The sequence below is a fragment of the Trichechus manatus genome, unplaced genomic scaffold (genome assembly GCF_000243295.1).
Source record: "Trichechus manatus latirostris isolate Lorelei unplaced genomic scaffold, TriManLat1.0 scaffold00081, whole genome shotgun sequence".
Lineage (NCBI taxonomy): Eukaryota > Metazoa > Chordata > Mammalia > Sirenia > Trichechidae > Trichechus > Trichechus manatus.
Window position 1 is genome coordinate 3,356,944 of NW_004444017.1, and position 19,949 is coordinate 3,376,892.

A 19,949-nucleotide genomic window follows, 5' to 3' on the forward strand; every position below is an offset into this window, starting at 1 on the left:
TGTCATAGGGCAACGTGTACTAACTGTTTAATGAGAAACTATTTTGTTCTGTAAACCTTCATCTAAAGTGAGAATAGCAGCACAACTGGAAGAGCGTAGTTGATGTCACTGAACTGTGCATGTAGCAATTTTTGAAATGGTGTATCTTTGGCTATGTATAGTTTCACCCCAAAAAAATAAAGGTCGAGAAGGGAGAGGGTTGACATGTCGTGGGGTGGTTAACCAATGTCATAAAACAATACGTGTACTACTGTTTAATGAGAAAGTATTTGTTCTATAAACCTTCACCTAAAGTACAATAAAAAATAAAAATAAAATAAACTGGATGGAAGAATAAGTGAATTTTTAGTACTATAATTATCTTATTATGGTTATTTTAATCAAAGAATTATAGGTTTAAAGGAATCATCTGCGAGACAAGCATTATCTGAATGGTAGGATAATGTGTCCTTACCTGAATAGCTTCCACTTTAGCTGTCCATTCTCGAGCCTTTTGCAAAGCTTCTTTCAGTGATAACACGTTGGGTAGAAAGGCTGGAATGTTCTTAGCTTCATTCACAATGCTTTCTAAACTTGCCACACTGTGCCGTGGTCTAAAAGAACATAAAAATAGGGTGGATGTATGAGAAAAAAGTCCAAATGCTACCAACAATTAGATAACACTTTAGAGTGTGTAAAGAACTTTCAAATACCTGATTTCATTTCATTCTTACCATAATCCTATCAAGGAGGCAAAGCAGATATTTATTTTCACTTTATAGATGAGAAAACTTTAACTCAAAGAAGATAAATTATTTCCCCCAAAGTCATTTACTGTAATAAATAGCACACCTGAAGTGCAGACTCAGGATGAGTCTCAGATTCCATGCTCTTTTCACTATAGTACACTAGCTCTCGTCTAGTTTTCCACGGTATGTGAAATTGCCAGAGATACATATTAGATAGCAATGTAGAAAGCAGAAGACTAGAAATACATTCATGGTTAATCAGACACATTTAACTACATTAATCAATATACAAAGATATATAAAACACAGACCTTATCCTCAACTAATCAGAATACAAGATAAGTACTGTATTTGTACTGTGAACTAAGAACAAATGACTATGAGTACAGTACTAAGGAAGGTTGTGATTAACTCTGCCTAGAAGAACAGGCATTCATCTGTCAGTCGGTTGTACTGTGGTGGCTCGCGTGTTGCTGTGATGCTGGAAGCTATGCCACGTTTATTTCAAACACCAGCAGGGTGGACAGCACGATGGACAGGTTTCAACGGAGCTTCCAGACTAAGACATACTGGGAAGAAGGACCTGGTGATCTATTTCTGAAAAAACTGGCCAGTGACCAACTCTTCAGACAAAGATTACACTGGACTATGGGACATAAAATGATACGCGTGAAGAGTGCTTCTTAGCTCAAGTAGATACATGAAACTAAACAGGCAGCTCCTGTCTGGAGGTGAGATGAGAAGGCAGAGAGGGTCAGGAGCTGGATGAATGGACACGGAAAATCCAGGGTGGAATGAAGGAGTGTGCTGTCACGGTATAGGGAGAGCAATTAGGGTCACAAAACAATATATGTATAAATTTCTGTATGAGAGACTAACTTGAATTGTAAACTTTCACTTCAAGTATAATTGAAAAAAAAAAGATGAAAAAAAATTGACTAGTGAAAACCTAATGGATAGCAGTTGAACATTGTCTGATATAGTGCCAGACGATAAGCCCTTAAGGTTGGAAGGTACTCAAAACACAACTGGGGAAGAGCTACCTCCTCAAAGTGGACTCGAGCTACCAAATAAAGTTTTTGGGACCTTCATTTGCTGATGTGGCATGACTCAAAATGAGGAGAAAGAGCTGCAAACATCCATTAATAATTGGAAAGTAGAATGCACCCAGTATGAATCAAGGAAAATCAGAAGTTATAAAAAATGAAATGGAAAACCTGAAGATCAATATCCTAGGCATTAGTGAGCTGAAATGGACTGGTTTTGCCCATTTTAAATCGGACAATCATATGGTCTGCTATGCCAGGAATGACAAAATGAAGAAGACTGGCAATGCATTTATCATCAAAAAGAACATTTTAAGATCTATAGTGAAACACAACACTGCCAGTGATAGGATAATATCCATACGCCTATAAGGAAAACCAGTTAATACAACTATTATTCAAATTTACGCACCAACCTCTAAGGGTAAAGATGAAAACACTGAATATTTTTACCAACTTTTGCAGCCTGAAATTGATCAAACATGCAATCAAGATGGTGATTAGAATGTGAAAGTTGGAAGCAAAGAAGGAGGATAAGCAGTTGGACAATATGTATGGCCTTGGTGATAGAAACACACCAGAGATCACATGACAGAATTTTCCAAGACCAACGACTTCTTCATTGGAAATATCTTTTTTCAACAACATAAATGGTGACTATACATGTGTACCTCACTGGGAAGAATACACAGGAATCAAATCAATTACATCTGTGGAAAGAGATGATGGAGAAGCTCAATATCATCAGTCGGAACAAGGCCAGGGGCTGACTGTGGAACAGACCATCAACTGCTCATATGCAAGTTCAAGTTTAAGCTGAAGAAACTTAAAGCAAGTCCATGAAAGCCAAAGTACAACCTTGGGTATATCCCACCTGAATTTGGAGACCATCTCAGAAACAGAGACACAGCGGACACTACTGACCAAAGACCAGACGAGTTGTGGGATGATATCAAGGACATCATACATGAAGAAAGCAAGAGATCATTAAAAAGACAGGAAAGAAATAAAGGACCAAAATGGATGTCAGAAGAGACTCTGAAACTTGCTCTTGAACACAGAGTAGATAAAGCGAATAGAGAAAATGATGATGTAAAAGAGCTGAACAGAAGATTTCAAAGGGCAGCTCGAGAAGACAAAGTACTATAATGAAATGTGCAAACACCTGGAGTTAGAAAACCAAAAGGGAAGAACAGCCTCGGCATTTCTCAAGCTGAAAGAATTGTAGAATAAATTGAAGACCTGAGTTGCAATGCTAAAGGATTTTATGGGCAAAATATTGAACAATGCAGGAAACATCAAAAGAAGATGGAAAGAACACACAGAGTCACTATACCAAAAAGTACTGGCTGATGTTCAACCATTTCCAACTGACTGAAGTGATCCATATTTGTGCCCAATCCAAAGAAAGGTGATCCAAGAGAATGTGGAAATTATCAAACAATATCATTAATATCACACGTTCAGTAAAATTTTGCTGAAGATCATTCAAAAACAATCGCGGCAGTTCATCAACAGGGTACTACCAGAAATTCAAGCTGGACTCAAAAGAGGATGCGGAACAAGGGCTATCACTGCTGATGTCAGATGGATCTTGGCTGAAAGCAGAGAATACCAGAAAGATGTTCACCTGTGTTTTACAGACTATGCAAAGGCACCCAACTGTGTGGATCATGAAAAATTATGGATAACATTGAGAAGAATGGGATTTCCGGAATACTTAATTGTGCTAATCCGAAACCTGTTCATAAACCAAGAGGCAGTCATTCAAACAGAACAAGCGGATACTGCGTGGTTTAAAATCAGAAAAGGTGCGCGTCAGAGTTGTACCCTTTCACCACACTTATTCAGTCTGCATGCTGAGCAAATAACTTGAGAGGCTAGATTATTTGAAGAAGAACGTGGCATGAGGATTGGAGGAAGACTCATTAACAATCGGCAATATGCAGATGACATAATCTTCCCTGCTGAAAAGTGAAGAGGATTTAAAGCACTTACTGATGAAGATCAAAGATTACAGCTTCCAGTATGGATTAAATCTCAAGATAAAGAAAACAAAAATCCTCACAACTGGACCAATAAGCAACATCATGATAAACAAAGAAAATAATGAAATTGCCAAGGATTTCATTTTACTTGGATCCCCAGTGAATGCTCATGGAAGCAGCAGCCAAGAAATCAAACAACGTATTGCACTGGGCAAATCTGCTATGGAAGACCTCTTTAAAGTGTTAAAAAAAGAAAGAAAAAAAAAGCAAAGATGTCACTTTGAGGACTAACGTGTGCCTGCCCCAAGCCATGGTACTTTCAATCACTTCAAACACATGGGAAAGCTGGACAATGAATAAGGAAGACGGAAGAATTAATGCCTCTGAATTATGGTGTTGGTGAAGAATATTGAATATAACATGGATGGCCAGAAAAACGAACAAATCTGTCTTGGAAGAAGTACAGCCAGAACGCTTCTTAGAAGTGAGGATGGCAAGACTTCATCTCATGTACTTTAGACATGTTATCAGAAGGGACCAGTCCCTGGAGAAGGACCTCATGCTTGGTAAAGTAGAGGGTCAGCGATGAAGAAGTCCGTCAACGAGATGGATTGACACAGTGGCTGCAACAATGGGCTCAAACAGCCACAACGGGGGGGATGGCACAGGACCAGGCAGCATTTCATTCTGTTGTTCATAGGGTCACTATGAGTCAGAACTGACACAATGGCACCTAGTAACAATAACAACAGAAGAATAAAGAAAGGCTTTTGAGTTAGACCTTAAAGAAGCATGATTTTATCAAGTGAAAGGTTAAAGAAACCAGGAATATAATAAACAAAGCAGAAACATTTAAAAACAAGATGGTCCTATGGAGCACTTCTACTCTGTAACACATGGGGATGCCCTGAGTCGGAACTGACTCTATAGCAACTGATTTTTTTTTTTAATTTGGTTTTGGTTGTCTTGAGAAAGAACACAGTTTTCACCTACCAGACTGATAGAGATTAAACAGATTGATACAGTCCAATAAAACAGGTTTGAGTTTGTTTCACGACACTCTAGTGCAAGAAATATCACATTTGCCTAAATCATACTAAACCTGGTTACAAAACTTCACTCTCCCGGATTGGCAAGAAATTCAATCTTGGTCATGATATAGAGGGCTTCTCCCTCTCTTGAAGATCCTATTAAAGCCCTGGTGGGTTATACATTCCAGAAAAAAGGGCACAGGGTACTGAACTTCAGTTTATGATGGTCACCACCAAGATACCCATTGTCCCAGCTGCCATGATCCTTGGCACTGGCTCCACTCCCTGCATGATGCCAGACTTAGAAAGGGCTCCCAAGATCACATTGGTGAGCATTCTGTCTCCTAGAATCAAGAAGTCACCCTACCATCTCACCTCAATATTACCAGCACTAATTAAAAAAACAGAAATTTAACAAATGTTTGACAGGTTGCAGGGAGACTGGAACTCTTAAGCACTCTGGTGGGAATGTAAAATGGTACAACCACTATGGAAAATGATATGGCACCTCTTTAAAAAGCTAGAAATAGGAACACCCACTCCTAGGAGTATATTCTAGAGAAATAAGAGCCATCACCCGAATATGCATACCCCTGTTCATTGCAGCATTATTCACAATAGCAAAAAAATGGACAACTTAAGTGTCCATCAACAGATGAATGGATAAACAAATCATAGTATCTACACACAATGGAATACTATGCAATGATAAAGAACAATGATGAATCTGTGACACATTTCACAACATGGATGAATATGGAGAGCATTATGTTGAGTGAAATATGTCTATCACAAAAGGACAAATGTTGTACGAGACCACTATGGTAAAAACTCAAGAAAAGGTTTACACACAATAAAAAACAATCTTTGACGGTTACTAGAGAGCAGAGGGGTTGGGAGGGGAAATCACTAGATAGTAAAGAAGTGTTAACTTTGGTTAACAAAGACAACACACAACATAGGGAAATTCAGCACAACCTGACCAAGGTAAAATCACAGAAGCTTCCTAGACACATCCAAACACCTTGAGAGACTGAGTTACTGCGGCTGAGAACTGGAGACCATGGTCTTGAGGGCCATCTAAGTCAACTGGCAAAACACAGTTCATAAATAAAATGTTCTACATCCTAATTTGTTGAGTAGCATCTGCAGTCCTAAAAGCTTACGCGTGGCCACCTTAGATACATCTATTGGTTTCAGCATGTTCAGAGCAAAAGAGAATGAAGAAAGCCAAAGACACAAGGAAAATATTAGTCCAAAGGACTAATGGCCCACATGAACCACAGCCTCCACCAACCTGAGCCCAGAAGAACTAAATGGTGCCCAGCTAACATCACCAACTGCTCTGACAGGGATCACAATAGAGGGTCCCAGACAGAGCTGGAGAAAAAAATATAGAACAAATGATCAAATTCACACAAGAAGACCAGACTTGCTGGTCTGACAGAGACTGGAGGAACTCCCAAGACTATGGTCCCCGGATACCCTGCTAACTCAACTGAAGTCACTCTCAAAATCTACCCTTTAACCAAAGATTAGACAGGCCTAAAAAACAAACAATAACACACGTGAGGAGGTTCAATCAAGTATACAAGACCAAATGGGCAACACCTGCCCAAAAGCAAACACAAGAAGCCAGGAAGGGACAGGAAAACTGGATGAATGCACTCTGAGAACTCAGGGTGGAAAGGGGGAGAGTGCTGACACATTGCGGGGACTGCAACTAATGTCACACAACAATTTGTGTATAAAATTTTTGAACGAAAAACTAAATTGTATTGTAAACTTTCACCTAAAAAACAAAAAACGAAAGAAAAAAGTCATCCTATCAGAGGTCCAGCCACCTCCCAATGCCGTGTGAATCCAGTGTGGGTCCATGGGACTCATGGCAACCTGTCACCCCCAATCCATATGGAGGATGCTGCCTCCAAGGTTAAGTCAATCATCACCCCCCCACACCCGATGTCAGGTTCCAATACAGCATGAGACTAGGGGTATAAGTCCTTTTGGACTCACCTACCTGACATATTGTTGAGCTTTGGGGAAAATGGCTAAGCATGTGTATATAGGAAAGAGAGCTATAATCTGGAATTCAAGTGAGGGACACCTTGCAGCCTATGCGGTGACTTTTGACCTCTCTTACTCTGCTTGGCTTTTGGATCAGAACTGACCCGTGGTTTAAGTAGGTTCCAGGAGGACAGGAGGAGGGGAGGTCCAAGATGGAGATACTGGATTTACTAATTTAGAATGGGAGTTGATATGACCACATTTTTACCTCAAGCTGGAAAAAGTTATCAATAATTATCTCAGGACATTGAGATTATAAGGAGACTTGACTTTCTGCTTTTATCTTTTTTAACTTTTCTAAAATGCTTTTGCAAGAATTAAATAAATAAATCATTTAAAAAAAAAAAAAAAAAGCTGGTAATCCGGTTTGGCCAGAGCACCTGAAGAATGTCGAGTGGGTGCATGGGATAGGGGGTGGAGTGGGTGGGAGGGGGGATAGGGTACAGTAGAAGTAAGTTTAGGAGAGAAGGAGGGGGAATTTGGCAGGAAACTAAAATGAAAACGGATTAGAGACTTAGGAGCCATGAACTTCACCATTCAAGCAAATGGGAAGCTATTTAGAGTAAAAGTGGTTTCATCATCCATGAATCCTACTATGTGCTAAGCACTGTGCTAAATCCTAAAAACAATTAATGATCAAGAGTGATACAGTCCTTGCCTTAAGAAACTTCTAAATCTTGTGCAGGGATTATTAAATAAGGAGTTATGATGTGCTGTGATCAGTTCAATAACAAAGGAAAGTAAAGGTGCTATCAGAATAAAACCCAAAAAACCAAACCCACTGCCATCAAGCCGATTCCAACTCATAGTGACCCTATATGACAGAGCAGAACTGCCCCATAGGGTTTCTAAGGCTGTAAATCTTCATGGAAGCAGATTGCCACATCTTTCTCCCGCGGAGTGGCTGGTGGGTTTGAACCACTGACCTTCTGGTAAGCAGCAGAGTGCTTTAACCACTGCACCACCAGGGCTCCTTGCTATCAGAATACATAGTAGGAATACCTAATTGACCTGGCAGAGAAAGGAACACTTCCCACAAATGGCCTCCAAGCTATCTCATAGGAGTTAGTCAGAAAAGCTGGAGGTAGGGGTAGGGTAGTGATGGTAGAGGTGTGCCACAGGGGACGGGCAGAGGGAGTAATGTTCCATAGGAAAACATAAACACGTGCAAAAGTCCAAAGGCAAGAAAGAACATGGCATGTTTGAGGAACTGGGAAGAAAAAAAAACACTGTGTTTGGAACGTAGAATGCAACAGGAAGAATGGCAAGAGATGTGGCTGGACACTTAAGCAAAGGCTAGATCACTGATGGCCTTATAAACCATGTTAAGGAGTCTGGACTTCATCCTGAGGGCAATGGAAAGCTGGGGAAGGGCTTTAAGCAAGGGAGTGAAATAATCACTCCTATATTTTAGAGTGTGGAGAATGGATGAGAGATGGGTGAGACCACAGGCACAACTTGTTGCTGTGATCTAGGCCAGCTATGATAGGAGCCTGAGGAGAATGGAAGAAAAAGAATGAAAGTGAAAAATATCAAAGAAATACATCAGCATGACTTGGTAGTTGGCTGAACTTGGGGGTAAGGAAATGAGAGGGAGGAGTCAAATATAACTTTCAAACTATTGGCTTGTTCAAATAAGTGAAAGATGGTATAATTCAAAGAACAAAGATACGGGAAGGAGTTAAGGAGTCCAATTTTGGATACAGGGAATCTGAGGTACCTGTGGGACATCCAATGTAATTATCTACTAGGTTTCTGGTATCTATGAAACAAATTTATGTTACAGATGAAAATTTATAATAATTTATAATAATGAGTTAATCAGCATAAAATGGTAGGTAAACGGATCCATGAAATTTCCAAGGAGACTGCACAGAGTGAAAAGAGAAAGGGGTCTAGGCCAGATATTTAAGAGGCAAAGAGAAAAGTCCAAAGCCAAAGGAGGAGGATATCAAGAAAAGAATGGTCAGCAGTTAGCCAATGCTAAGAGATCAAGAACATTAAGGATGTGTGACTGCACAACTCAAAGAACATAATCAATGTTACTGAATTGTACATGTATAAACTGCTGAACTGGTGTATGGTATATATTCTCAACAACAACAACAAAAAATATACTATAAAAAACTTCAGGTGAGTGGAACCAAGATGGAGACTTAGTCACACACACACTATAATGTCCCCCTGCACCAAAGACCCAAAAAAAACAAGCAAAACAGAAGCAGATAACAATTCAGGAACCCTGAACATCAAAACAGAAAGTCTAAGAACTGAACCAAATACTGATTTGAAGGAATAAGAAAAGCAGCGAAAAAGGAGTAACAAAAAACGGCAGAGCCAGCCAGCCATCCCGGCCCATCGCAGCTAACTTAGGACAAAGCCAGCAGCGACCCTGGATGAAGAAAACAGCAAGGCAACTTCATGACTTTACCAAAAGGGACAGAGAACCTCTATATACACACACAACAAAAAGCAGAGACAGGGAGGGTGCCAGATTCAGAATCAGAGATACTCAGGAGTGGCAGCCCGACCTCAGCGGGTGAGTGCGCACACGAGGCAGTGGAAGCTCTCCCACCCAACTAGTCCCCAGGCAGCCCACCCCTCCTCACACTCAAGAGAGGACAAGTCCTGCTCACTGGCTGCAGCAGATGCAGGGTGCCCTGGCACCCACATATCTTAGCCAGAGAAACACACTTCCCCATACCCCATCCTCCTGTTCAGAGGCAACAGAGGGCCCCATACCCCGACCGCCTTGCCTGACTAGGGGACCATAAACATGAGCCTATCCTCTTCCCACGCCCCGCACGATCCAAACCCATCCACTACTCCTCCCTGTCCACCCGACAAGCAAGACTAGGCACACCTCCGTGCAATGGCCCGCCCACCACCAACTCTCCCCAACAACGGCCCAGTGGAGGGCAGAGCAGCAGGACAGCAAGAGAACTTGCCGGCTGCTCACTCCTCCTTCCTTCCCCCCATCCAGCATGAGGTGGCACTTCTCTGGGTGCATCTGCCAGGCGTGACTTCATCCCTTAACCCGCCCAGCCGTGACTCTGCGTGCAACCCCCAGTAGCCCCTTTCTCCCTCCCCTCATACGGCGTGAGGCAACATTTCTGTTCGTGCATCTACCAGGTGCAACTCTCTCCCTTGACCCGCCCAGCGAGAAGAAGAGAAACTGTGACTGTGCGCAAATCCCACCACAGCCTCTTCTCCTAGCCCAACTGCCATGAGGTGGCATCACTGTGCTGGCATTCATCAGAAGCAACCCACTCCCTTAACCCACCCAGCAAAGGGTGTGCATCCCCAGCAGCTCCTTCCTCCCTCCTCTTGCCTGATATAAGGAAGCACCTCTGTGCATGTACCTGCCAAATGTGACTCCAACCCTTAACCCACCCAGCAAGGGGCAGAAGAGCCGTGACCTTGTGTGTGCACATCCTGCAGTCCGTCCCTCCCTCCCTCCCACCACCTGACATGAGGCATTATCACTGTGCATGAATTCACCAGGAGCGACTCTACCCCTTAACCCGCCCATGAGGGGCAGAGGAAATGCAACTACACATGCATTCCCCTCCCCGACCCCACAGCCCCTTCCTTCCTCCTCTCCCTGATGCGAGGAGACATCACTGTGCATGTATCCACCAGGATCAAATCCATACCTCATCCCATCCAACAAGGGGCAGAGGAGCTATGATTACGTGTGCATTCTCCCTCAGGCCCTTTCCTTCCTTCCCTTGCCCAGTGCATGGTGGAAGAGTACGTGCGTGCGTACCCACTTGCTGCACCTTCTCCCACTTCCCACCACCTACAGATGGAGCAAGGATAAGCAAAATCTGCCTGCCATTACTTCCTCCCTCCCCCTGCCCAGGAGGAGGTGGAGGTAAAGCGACTGTGTGAACATCCCCCCACCACCCCACCCCGCAAACCAGCGAGAGGAGAGGAACATGCCCCCACTCGTCCACCACGCCCACAGTGGCCCCTTCACCTGCACAGAGAGTATCATTCCCAGCTCCTGGGCCATCAAACGGAAGACAGAGGCCAAAGCCAAACCAACCCACCCTCACCTGTCCCGCAAGCTCAGTAAACAAGAGACCCAAGCTCCCACACCTACCTACCACTCCACCCACCCAAAGACAGGTACAGAGGGCTCCAGCACAGCCTGTCCAGAGATCAGAAGAGCACTCCATTCACACCTGCCAGGAATCTCCAAAACAAAACAAACAACAACAAAAAAAAACACAAGACCTAGCAAACAATTATACAAATAAAAAATAAATGCAACAACCCCTTAATGTCCTGGAGACAACAGACAATAGCAAACCACCTGAAAAAGCAGGGCAAGATGGTCCCAGCAAATGACCACAGTAAAGAACCAGAAATCCTCCCTGAGGAAGAAAAGGTAATGGAGCTTCCTGGTAAGGAATTCAAAAGGCTTATGTATAGGGTCCTCAAAGGAATCAAGGAAAACAGACAAAACTATGGAGAACACAGACAAAACCAAGGAATGCACAGACAAAACACCAGAAAAATTCAGGAAAACAATACAAGAACAAAATGACAAAATAAGACAACTGGAAACGATACAGAAGCAACAACTAGAAATCCAGAAGCTTAACAATGAAATTGCAGAAACTGGCAACTCAGTGGAAAGTCATAGGAGTAGAACTGAAACAATGGAAGACTGGATCAGCGGAATAGAAGACCAATCCCTTGACACTAATATGTTCAAGGAACAATAAAAAAAAGAATGAAAAAAGTCCTAAGAGTTATGTGGGACACCATTAAGAGGAATAACTTACGCGTCATTGGAATCTCAGAAGGGGAGGAGTCAACAAAAAGCACAGATGGAATTGTGGAAGATATGATGACAGAAAACTTCCCTAATATCATGAAAAACAAGAAGATAACCATACAAGAAGCACAATGGATCCCATACGGAACAGATCCCAATAGAAGAACACTGAGATATATCATAATCAAACTTTCCAAAACCAAAGACAAAGAAAGAATTCTGAAAGCAGCTCGGGAAAAACGAAAGATCACCTACAAAGGGGCATCAATAAGACTAAATTCTGATTACTTGGCAGAAATCATGCAGGCAAGAAGGCAATGGGATAATATATACAAAACCTTGAAAGAAAAAAACTGCCAACCAAGAATTATATATTCAGCAAAATTATCCCTCAAATAGGATGGTGAAATTAGGGCATTTCCAGACAAACAGAAATTAAAGGAATTTGTAAAAACCAGACCAACGTTACAAGAAATACTGCAGGGAGTCCTTCAGACAGAAAACTAACAATACACCAGACAACAACTTGAGATTAAAACACATGACAACATCAGGCAGGTATCAACCCAGATAAAGAACTCTCAAAAATAAAATAAAGCTAAAAGATGGAAAACAGGGAACCAAAGACATTAATCCATAACTGACGACCACTTCAAAACATAAAGGGGGAATAGAAGGTACAGGTTTAGAACTTCCACATGGAGAGGAAGTCAAGGAGGTATCAAGAAATAAATTACTGCTTTAAACTTAGGAAGATAAAGGAAAATGTCAGTTAACCATACAGAAAAAGTCAACAAACCTACTCATCAAAATATAAAAGAAGAAAATCATAAAGACTCAGCACACACAAAACCAAAAATGACGAAGGAAATGAAAAGACAAACCACAATTTAAAAAAAAACACTTCAGCACGGAAAACTAGGTGGAATGAAAAACAGTCAACACCACAAAAAAAGAATCATAAGAAAATGACAGCAATAAACTCATACGTATCGATAATCACACTGAACATAAATGGCCTAAATGCACCAGTAAAGAGACAGACAGTCACAGAATGGATTAAAAAAATGACCCATCAATGTGCTGTCTGCAAGGGACACACCTAAGACACAAAAATATAAATAAACTAAAACTTACAGGATGGAAGAACATATATCTTTTTTTGGTCAAATAATGATCAAAAAAGAGCAGGAGTGGCAGTATGAATCCCTGATAAAATAGATTTAAAGCAAAATTCACTATAAAAGAAAGGACATTATATAATGATTAAAGGGTCAATCCACCAAGAGGACATAACCATAATAAGTATATATGCACCCACTGACAAGAGCTTCAAAACCATAAAACAAACTCTAACAGCACTGAAAAGAGAAATAGACACTTCTACAATAATACTAGGAGACTTTAACACACCAGTCTTGGTGAAGGACAGAACAACTAGATAGAAACTCAACAAGGATACAGAAGATCTAAACACCACAATCAACCAACCTGACCTCACAGACATATACAGAGCACATCACCCAACAGCAGCAAAGTACACATTCTTCTCCAATGCTCGCGGATCATACTCCAGAATACACCACATTTTAGGCCACAAAGCAAGCCTCAACAAATTCAAAAACACTGAAAGAATACAAAGCATCTTCTCTGACCACAATACTATAGAAGTAGAAATCAGTAACAGGAAGAAGAAGGGGAAAAAATCTAATAAATGGAAACTAAATAACACCCTCCTTAAAAACTACTGGGTAACAGAAGAAATCAAAGATGAAATTTTAAAAATTCCTAGCATCAAATGAGAACAAAAACGCAATACACCAAAACCTCTGGGACACAGCAAAAGCAGCGCTCAGAGGTCAATTTACAGCAATAGATGCACACATCAAAAGAGAAGGACAAAAATCCAAACATTAACCCTACAACTCGAACAATTAGAAAGAGAGCAGCAAAAGAAGCACAGCTGCCAGAAGAAATGAAATAATAAAAAACAGAGCAAAAAAAAATGAAATAGAGAACAGAAAAACAACAGAAAGAATCAACAAGACTAAAAGCTGGTTTTTTTTGAAAGGATTAATAAAATTGACTAACCACTGGTGAAACTGACAAAAGAAAAACAACAGAAGCTGCAAATAACCCGAATAAGAAATGAGATGGGTGACATTACAACAGAACCAACTGAAATAAAAAGGATCATAACAGAATACTATGAAAAACTGTACTCCAACAAATTTGAAAACCTAGAGAAAATGGACAAATTTCTAGAAACACACCAGCTACCTAAACTAACACAAACTGCGGCAGAAAATTTGAACAGATCCATAACAAAAGAAGAAATTGAAGAGGTCATAAAAAAAAATTCCCAACAAAAAAAAAAGCCCTGGTCCAGACAGCTTCACTGGAGAATTCTATCAAAGCTTCAGGGAAAAGTTAACACCAATTCTACTCAAATTATTCCAGAATATAGCAAAGGAAGGAATACTCCCAAACTCATTCTATGAAGCCAGTATAACCTTAATACCAAAGCCAGGCAAGGACACCACTAAAAAAGAAAACTACAGACCACTATCCTTCATGAATATAGATGCAAAAATTCTAAACAAAATCCTAGCCAATAGAATACAACAGCATATCAAAAACATAATACATCACAACCAAGTGGGATTCATATCAGGCATGCAAGGTTGGTTCAACACTAGAAATCAATCAACGTAATTCACCACATAAATTAAGCAAAGAAAAAGAATCATATGATCATATCAATCGATGCAAAAAAGGCATCTGATAAACTCCAACACCCATTCCTGATAAAAACTCTCAGCAAAACAGGAACAGAAGGGAAATTCCTAAGCATAATAAAGGGAATTTATACGAAACCAGCAGCCAACATTATGCTCAACAGAGAGAATCCGAAAGCACTCCCCCGAGAACGGGAGCCAGACAAGGATGCCCTTTATCACCACTCTTATTCAACATTGTACTGGAAGTCCTAGTGAGGGCAATAAGGCAAGAAAAGGAAATAAAGGGCATCTACATTGGTAAGGAAGAACTAAAACTATATTCGCAAATGATATAATTCTATACATAGATAATCCTAAAGACTCTACAAGAAAGCTATTGGAACTAATAGAAGCATTCAGCAAAGTGGCAGGATACAAGATTAGCATACAAAAATCAGCTAGATTCCTCTACATCAACAAAGAGAACTGTGAGAAGGAAATCAGAAAAACAATACCATTTACAATAACCCCCACAAGAGATAAAATACTTAGGAATAAATTTAACCAGGGATGTGAAAGACTTATACATACAAAGACTACAAAACACTACTGTAAGAAACCAAGAGACCTACATAAATGGAAGAACATACCATGCTCTTGGATAGGAAGACTTAATATTGTGAAAACGTCAATACTACCCAAAGCAATATACAGACATAATGCAATCCCAATCCGAATCCCAACAGAATTCTTTACCGAGATGGAAAAACTAGTCACTAACTTTACATGGAAGGGAAAGAGGCCTTGAATAACTAAAGCCTTGTTAAAAAAGAAGTACAAAGTAGGAGGCCTCACACTACCTGATCTCCAGCCCCACCTCACAGCCACAGTAGTCAAAACAGCCTGGTACTGGTACAACAACAGACTCACAGACCAACAGACTCATAGAACAGAATTGAGAACCCAGATGTAAATCCATCCACCTATGGACAGCTGATCTTCGACAATGGACCAAAGGTTACTGAATGGAGGAAGAGATAATCTCTTCAACAAATGGTGCTGGCAAAATTGGATGTCTATTTGTAGAAAAATGAAATAGGATCCATACCTCACACTATACATAAAAACTCAAAATGGATCAAAGACCTAAATATGAAACCAAAAACTATAAAGGTCACGGAGGAAAAATTAGGAACAATGCTAGGGGTCCTAATATATGGCACAGACTGCCAAGCATAACTAAAAATGCATACACAGGAAAAAAAAGAACTAGATAAATGGAACCTCCTAAAAATTAAACACTTATGCTCAACAAAAGACTCCTCCAAAAGAATAAAAAGAGAATACATAGATTGGGAAAAAAAATTTTGGCTACAACATTATCTAACAAGGGTCTGATCTCTAAAATTTATAGAAAACTTCAACACCTCAACAACAACAAAAAAAGACATATAATCCAATTAAAAAATGGGCAAAGGAAATGAACAGACACTTCACCAAAGAAGATATTCAGGCTGCTAACAAACATATGAAGAAATGCTTGAGATCATTAGCAATTAGAGAGATGCAAATCAAAACTACAATGGGATACCGTCTCACCTGACATTACTGGCACTAATTAAAAAAACGGAAAATAACAAATGTTGGCAAGGATGTGGGGAGATTGGAACTCTTATACTCTGCTGCTAGCAACGTAAAATGGTACAACCACTATGGAAAACGGTATGGCACTTCCTCAAAAAGCTGGAAATAGAAATACCACATGATCCAGCAATCCCACTCCTAGGTATATACCCTAGAGAAATAAGAGCCACAACACGAACAGACATATGAACACCCATGTTCGTTGCAGCACTATTCACAATAGCAAAAAGGTGGAAGCAAACTAAGTGCCCATCAACAGAAGAATGGATTAACAAACTGTGGTACATACACACAATAGAATACTATGCAACAATAAAGAATAATGACGAATCTGCAAAACATCTCACAACATGGATGAATCTAGAGGGCATTATGGTGAGTGAAATAAGTCAATCACGAAAAGACAAATACTGCATGAGACTGCTTTTATAAAGTGATAACAAAAGGTTTATGCTCAGGAAAAGAAAAAAAAAAAGATTCTTTGATGGTTACCTGGGATGGGAGGAAGAGGGAGGGAAAATTACCAAAGAGATAGTAGACACAAGCTAATATTGGTGAAGGGAAAGGCAATAAACAATATGGGAGAAGTCAGCACAACATGATCAAGGCAAGAGAGGACACTGAGAGGAATGTAGAAATAAAGGACAACTATGATAACTACGGGAGCCTTGGTGGCACAGTGGTTAAGAGCTATGGCGAGCTACAGCTGCTAACCAAAGGTCAGCAGTTTGAATCCACCACCCTGCTCCTTGGAAACTCTATGCGGCAGTTCTACTCTGTCCTACAGGGTCACTATGAGTCAGAATCGACTAGACGGCAACGGGTTTGGTTTGTTTGGTGTGCGGGGTAACTACTACAGCATAGACAATCCTGTAACAACAGAATCAACAAACAATAATCTATCAATTCATACACAGATAGATATGCTGAGAGGTGAGGGAGGGGATAAGAGTGCATACCCATCGGCAGATATAGGTTTGGTGGTGGAAATTAAATACATGACTAGGTGCTCCTCATGTATTTATACAGACAACAAGGCACACAGGTGGCACAGTCAGGGAAACCTCTTAGACATAACTAAACACCTCATGGGATGAAGTTCTGAGGCTTGAAGGCAAAGGACCACAGACTCAGGGGACGTCTAGATCAACTGGCACAACATAGTTCTTAAAGACAATGTTCTACATCCTGCTTTGATGAGTAGTGTCTGGGGTCTTAAAAGCTTGTGAGTGGCTATCTAATACACAACTATCAATCTCTTCCAGTCTGAAGCAAAGGAGACGGAAAAATACTAAAGACCCAAGGGAGCAGTTAGTCCAAAGGACTAATGGACCACATGAACCACAGCCTACCCGACAAGCCAAGATCAGAACAACTAGATGGTGCACGGCTACCACTATCGACCGCTCTGACTGGGATTACAATAGAAGGTACTGGACAGAGCAGGAGAAAAATGTAGAACAAATGATCAAATTCACAAAAAAAGACCAGACTTACTGGTTCTGACAAAGACTGGAGGAACCCCTGAGACTATGGCCCCCAGGCACCCTTCTAACTCCGACTTGAAGCTACTCCTGAAGGTCACCTTTCAGCCAAATATTAGGCAGGTATTTAAGACAAACAGTAACACACAAGCGGAACGTGCTTCTTAGATCCATCAAGTATGCAAGATCAAATGGGCAACACTTGCCCAAGAACAAAGATGAGAAGGCAGGAGGGGACAAGAAAACTGGACAAATGGACACAGTGAACCCAGAGTGGAAAAGGAAAGGGGAAGAGTGCTAACACAATGTGGGATTGCAGCCAATGCCATGAAACAATTTGCTGTAAATTTCTGAATGAGAAACTAATTTGCTCTGTAAACTTTCAACTAAATTACAATAAAAAAATAAATAAAATGGTCTATGTGGCAAAAAAAAAAAAGTTTAAACAATATTAAAGATGTTTCAGAAAGAAAACTTTCACAAGAATTAAAAAAGAGAAGATTTTACCTCCTGTTCACTCCATAAACTCTATTATCTTCTACTTTATCAATTTCATTGTCTTCACGACACTTATCATCTGAAGTTAATTCATTCATTCATTTATTCATTTGTCTCTTCCCACTAGAATGTTAGCTCTATGAGAGCAGGGACTTCTGTGTCTTTCTCATTACAGTCTCCATAGCACTTAGAAATAGTGCTTGGCTCCTTCCCCCTTTCTCTGACACCGCAGTGAGTGCCGCTGCCTTCCATCCTCGCGTAACTCTGGGATCCACCTCCAGGGCTCCACTCTCACCCCTGCAAGCCCCGAGTTCAGGATCCCTGTGCCTGCTTTGCCCACTGGGCCTGGTGAGTAATTGAAGCTTGAGCTTCCTGCGAGTGAGGGCGATGGGAGACTGGCACGACATCTGGCCCCACCAAGGGGGAGGCTTGAGGCACAGTTCAGCTCACTTTGGGATATCATTAAACTTGCACTCATTCCTTCCAAACACCCTCACACCCTCTCTGATGCTTCTTTCTTTCCTCCCTTCTCATCCCATAGCAATTTTGAGCTGTAGGGCATCAGGCCATATAGAATAAGCGTCTGCTGGCTTGGTACTGCCTGGAGGTGCGGACACGGAGGAGGCCGGCCCTGCGCAGAAGCTAGACACAGCACCCCCACCAGCAAGAGGGATCAGAGGGCGCAGGGTAGCATGGTCCAGCTTCCTGGAGGCCGCCCAGAGATCCTCCTCGTTAATGCCTGCCAACTCGTTAATGTGCAAATAGTCAGAGAATAGATTTTTTACTATTATGGTAAATGCAAAATGTGAGATAACCAGATAGTCGATAAGTGAGGAGTCGGTGTACTTTAATTAAATCTTGTAAATCCAATAGGGTACCAACACTAATGCAACTGCTTAACATTCTCGTGATTAATTCTTATCTCCCACTACTTTCCTGTATAAATCCTCCACTCCAGTAGAACTCTTTTTTCTGTCACCTGAGCACACCTTAGAACTTGGCTTATGACATCTCTCTTATCTCCCTTCCACTTCAGTCCTACTCATTCTTCAAGGCTCTACCTAAACTCTCACTTTTCTCTCAAGCTTCTCTACTGACCATCCAAGCTCACAATGACCTCTCCTCCTCTGAATATAACATTTATCTGTACCTCTCAAGTAACACGAAAAACATACTGCAATGAGCTTTACGTGTCTTAGTTCCTAACTATAATATCATTAATAGTAGGTGCTGAAACAAACACTACTTTGTATCACTTACAGTACCTAACAAAGTACTCTGTACGTAATTAATATATGAAATTGTCTAGATGCAGTATCATTTGATAACTTAGTGACTGGTGGAAGGTACAAAACATTTAATTAAACATTTAATGAAATAGTCCTTTTATGCTCCTCTTTCCCATTCTACCCTCTGACCTAGTTATTAAAGAGGTAAGTCACCAAAACATGTGCTCACCTTGCCTGTAAGCAGACCTTAGCTTTTTCTTCCCATCGCTCAGACACTGTAAGGAGCTCCTGTAGTTCAGCCATTGCTTTCTCCACAGCATGGTGGGGTGCCAACCCTACACCTGAGTCAATCAGTTTCTTCATGACATCCAAAGTGACTTGCTGTGGATCCGATAGGGTCAGTCTTACTTCATCCAACCATCGAGCTTGCTGTAGCTCTTGCTTTAGTCGAGGTAATTCAGGGAGTTCCACATACAGACTAGAGCCCATGTCTATCAACATCTGGAGTTTGGAGGAATCTGGGGTTTCATCCATCATTGCCTCCTGAGCACGTTCATGAAACTCTTCCACATCATCCAGCAGATTCTGAAAGGGTCAAAACAAAAAACAGAAAGCAAATTTAAATGATACAAAAAATTAGCATGGAATGCACATAGTTCAGGCAAACCAAAGGACAACTGATGCATCAGTTCTAGACCATCTGAGGAGCAGCTGGTGGGTTCGAA

At 41.0% G+C, this 19,949-nt stretch overlaps 1 protein-coding gene across 1 annotated transcript in view; it reads right to left on the reverse strand.

The window, feature by feature from the left end:
* The window catches only part of KDM5A (lysine demethylase 5A), a 123,230-nt gene that overhangs the window by 32,334 nt on the left and 70,947 nt on the right, over positions 1–19,949 (reverse strand). The window contains exons 19-20 of the mRNA XM_004381196.2: positions 19,454–19,809; positions 455–593 (exon numbers count right to left, since the gene is read on the reverse strand). Of these exons, the coding sequence (XP_004381253.1) occupies positions 455–593; positions 19,454–19,809 (495 nt within the window). The remainder of the gene's footprint in view (positions 1–454; positions 594–19,453; positions 19,810–19,949) is intronic.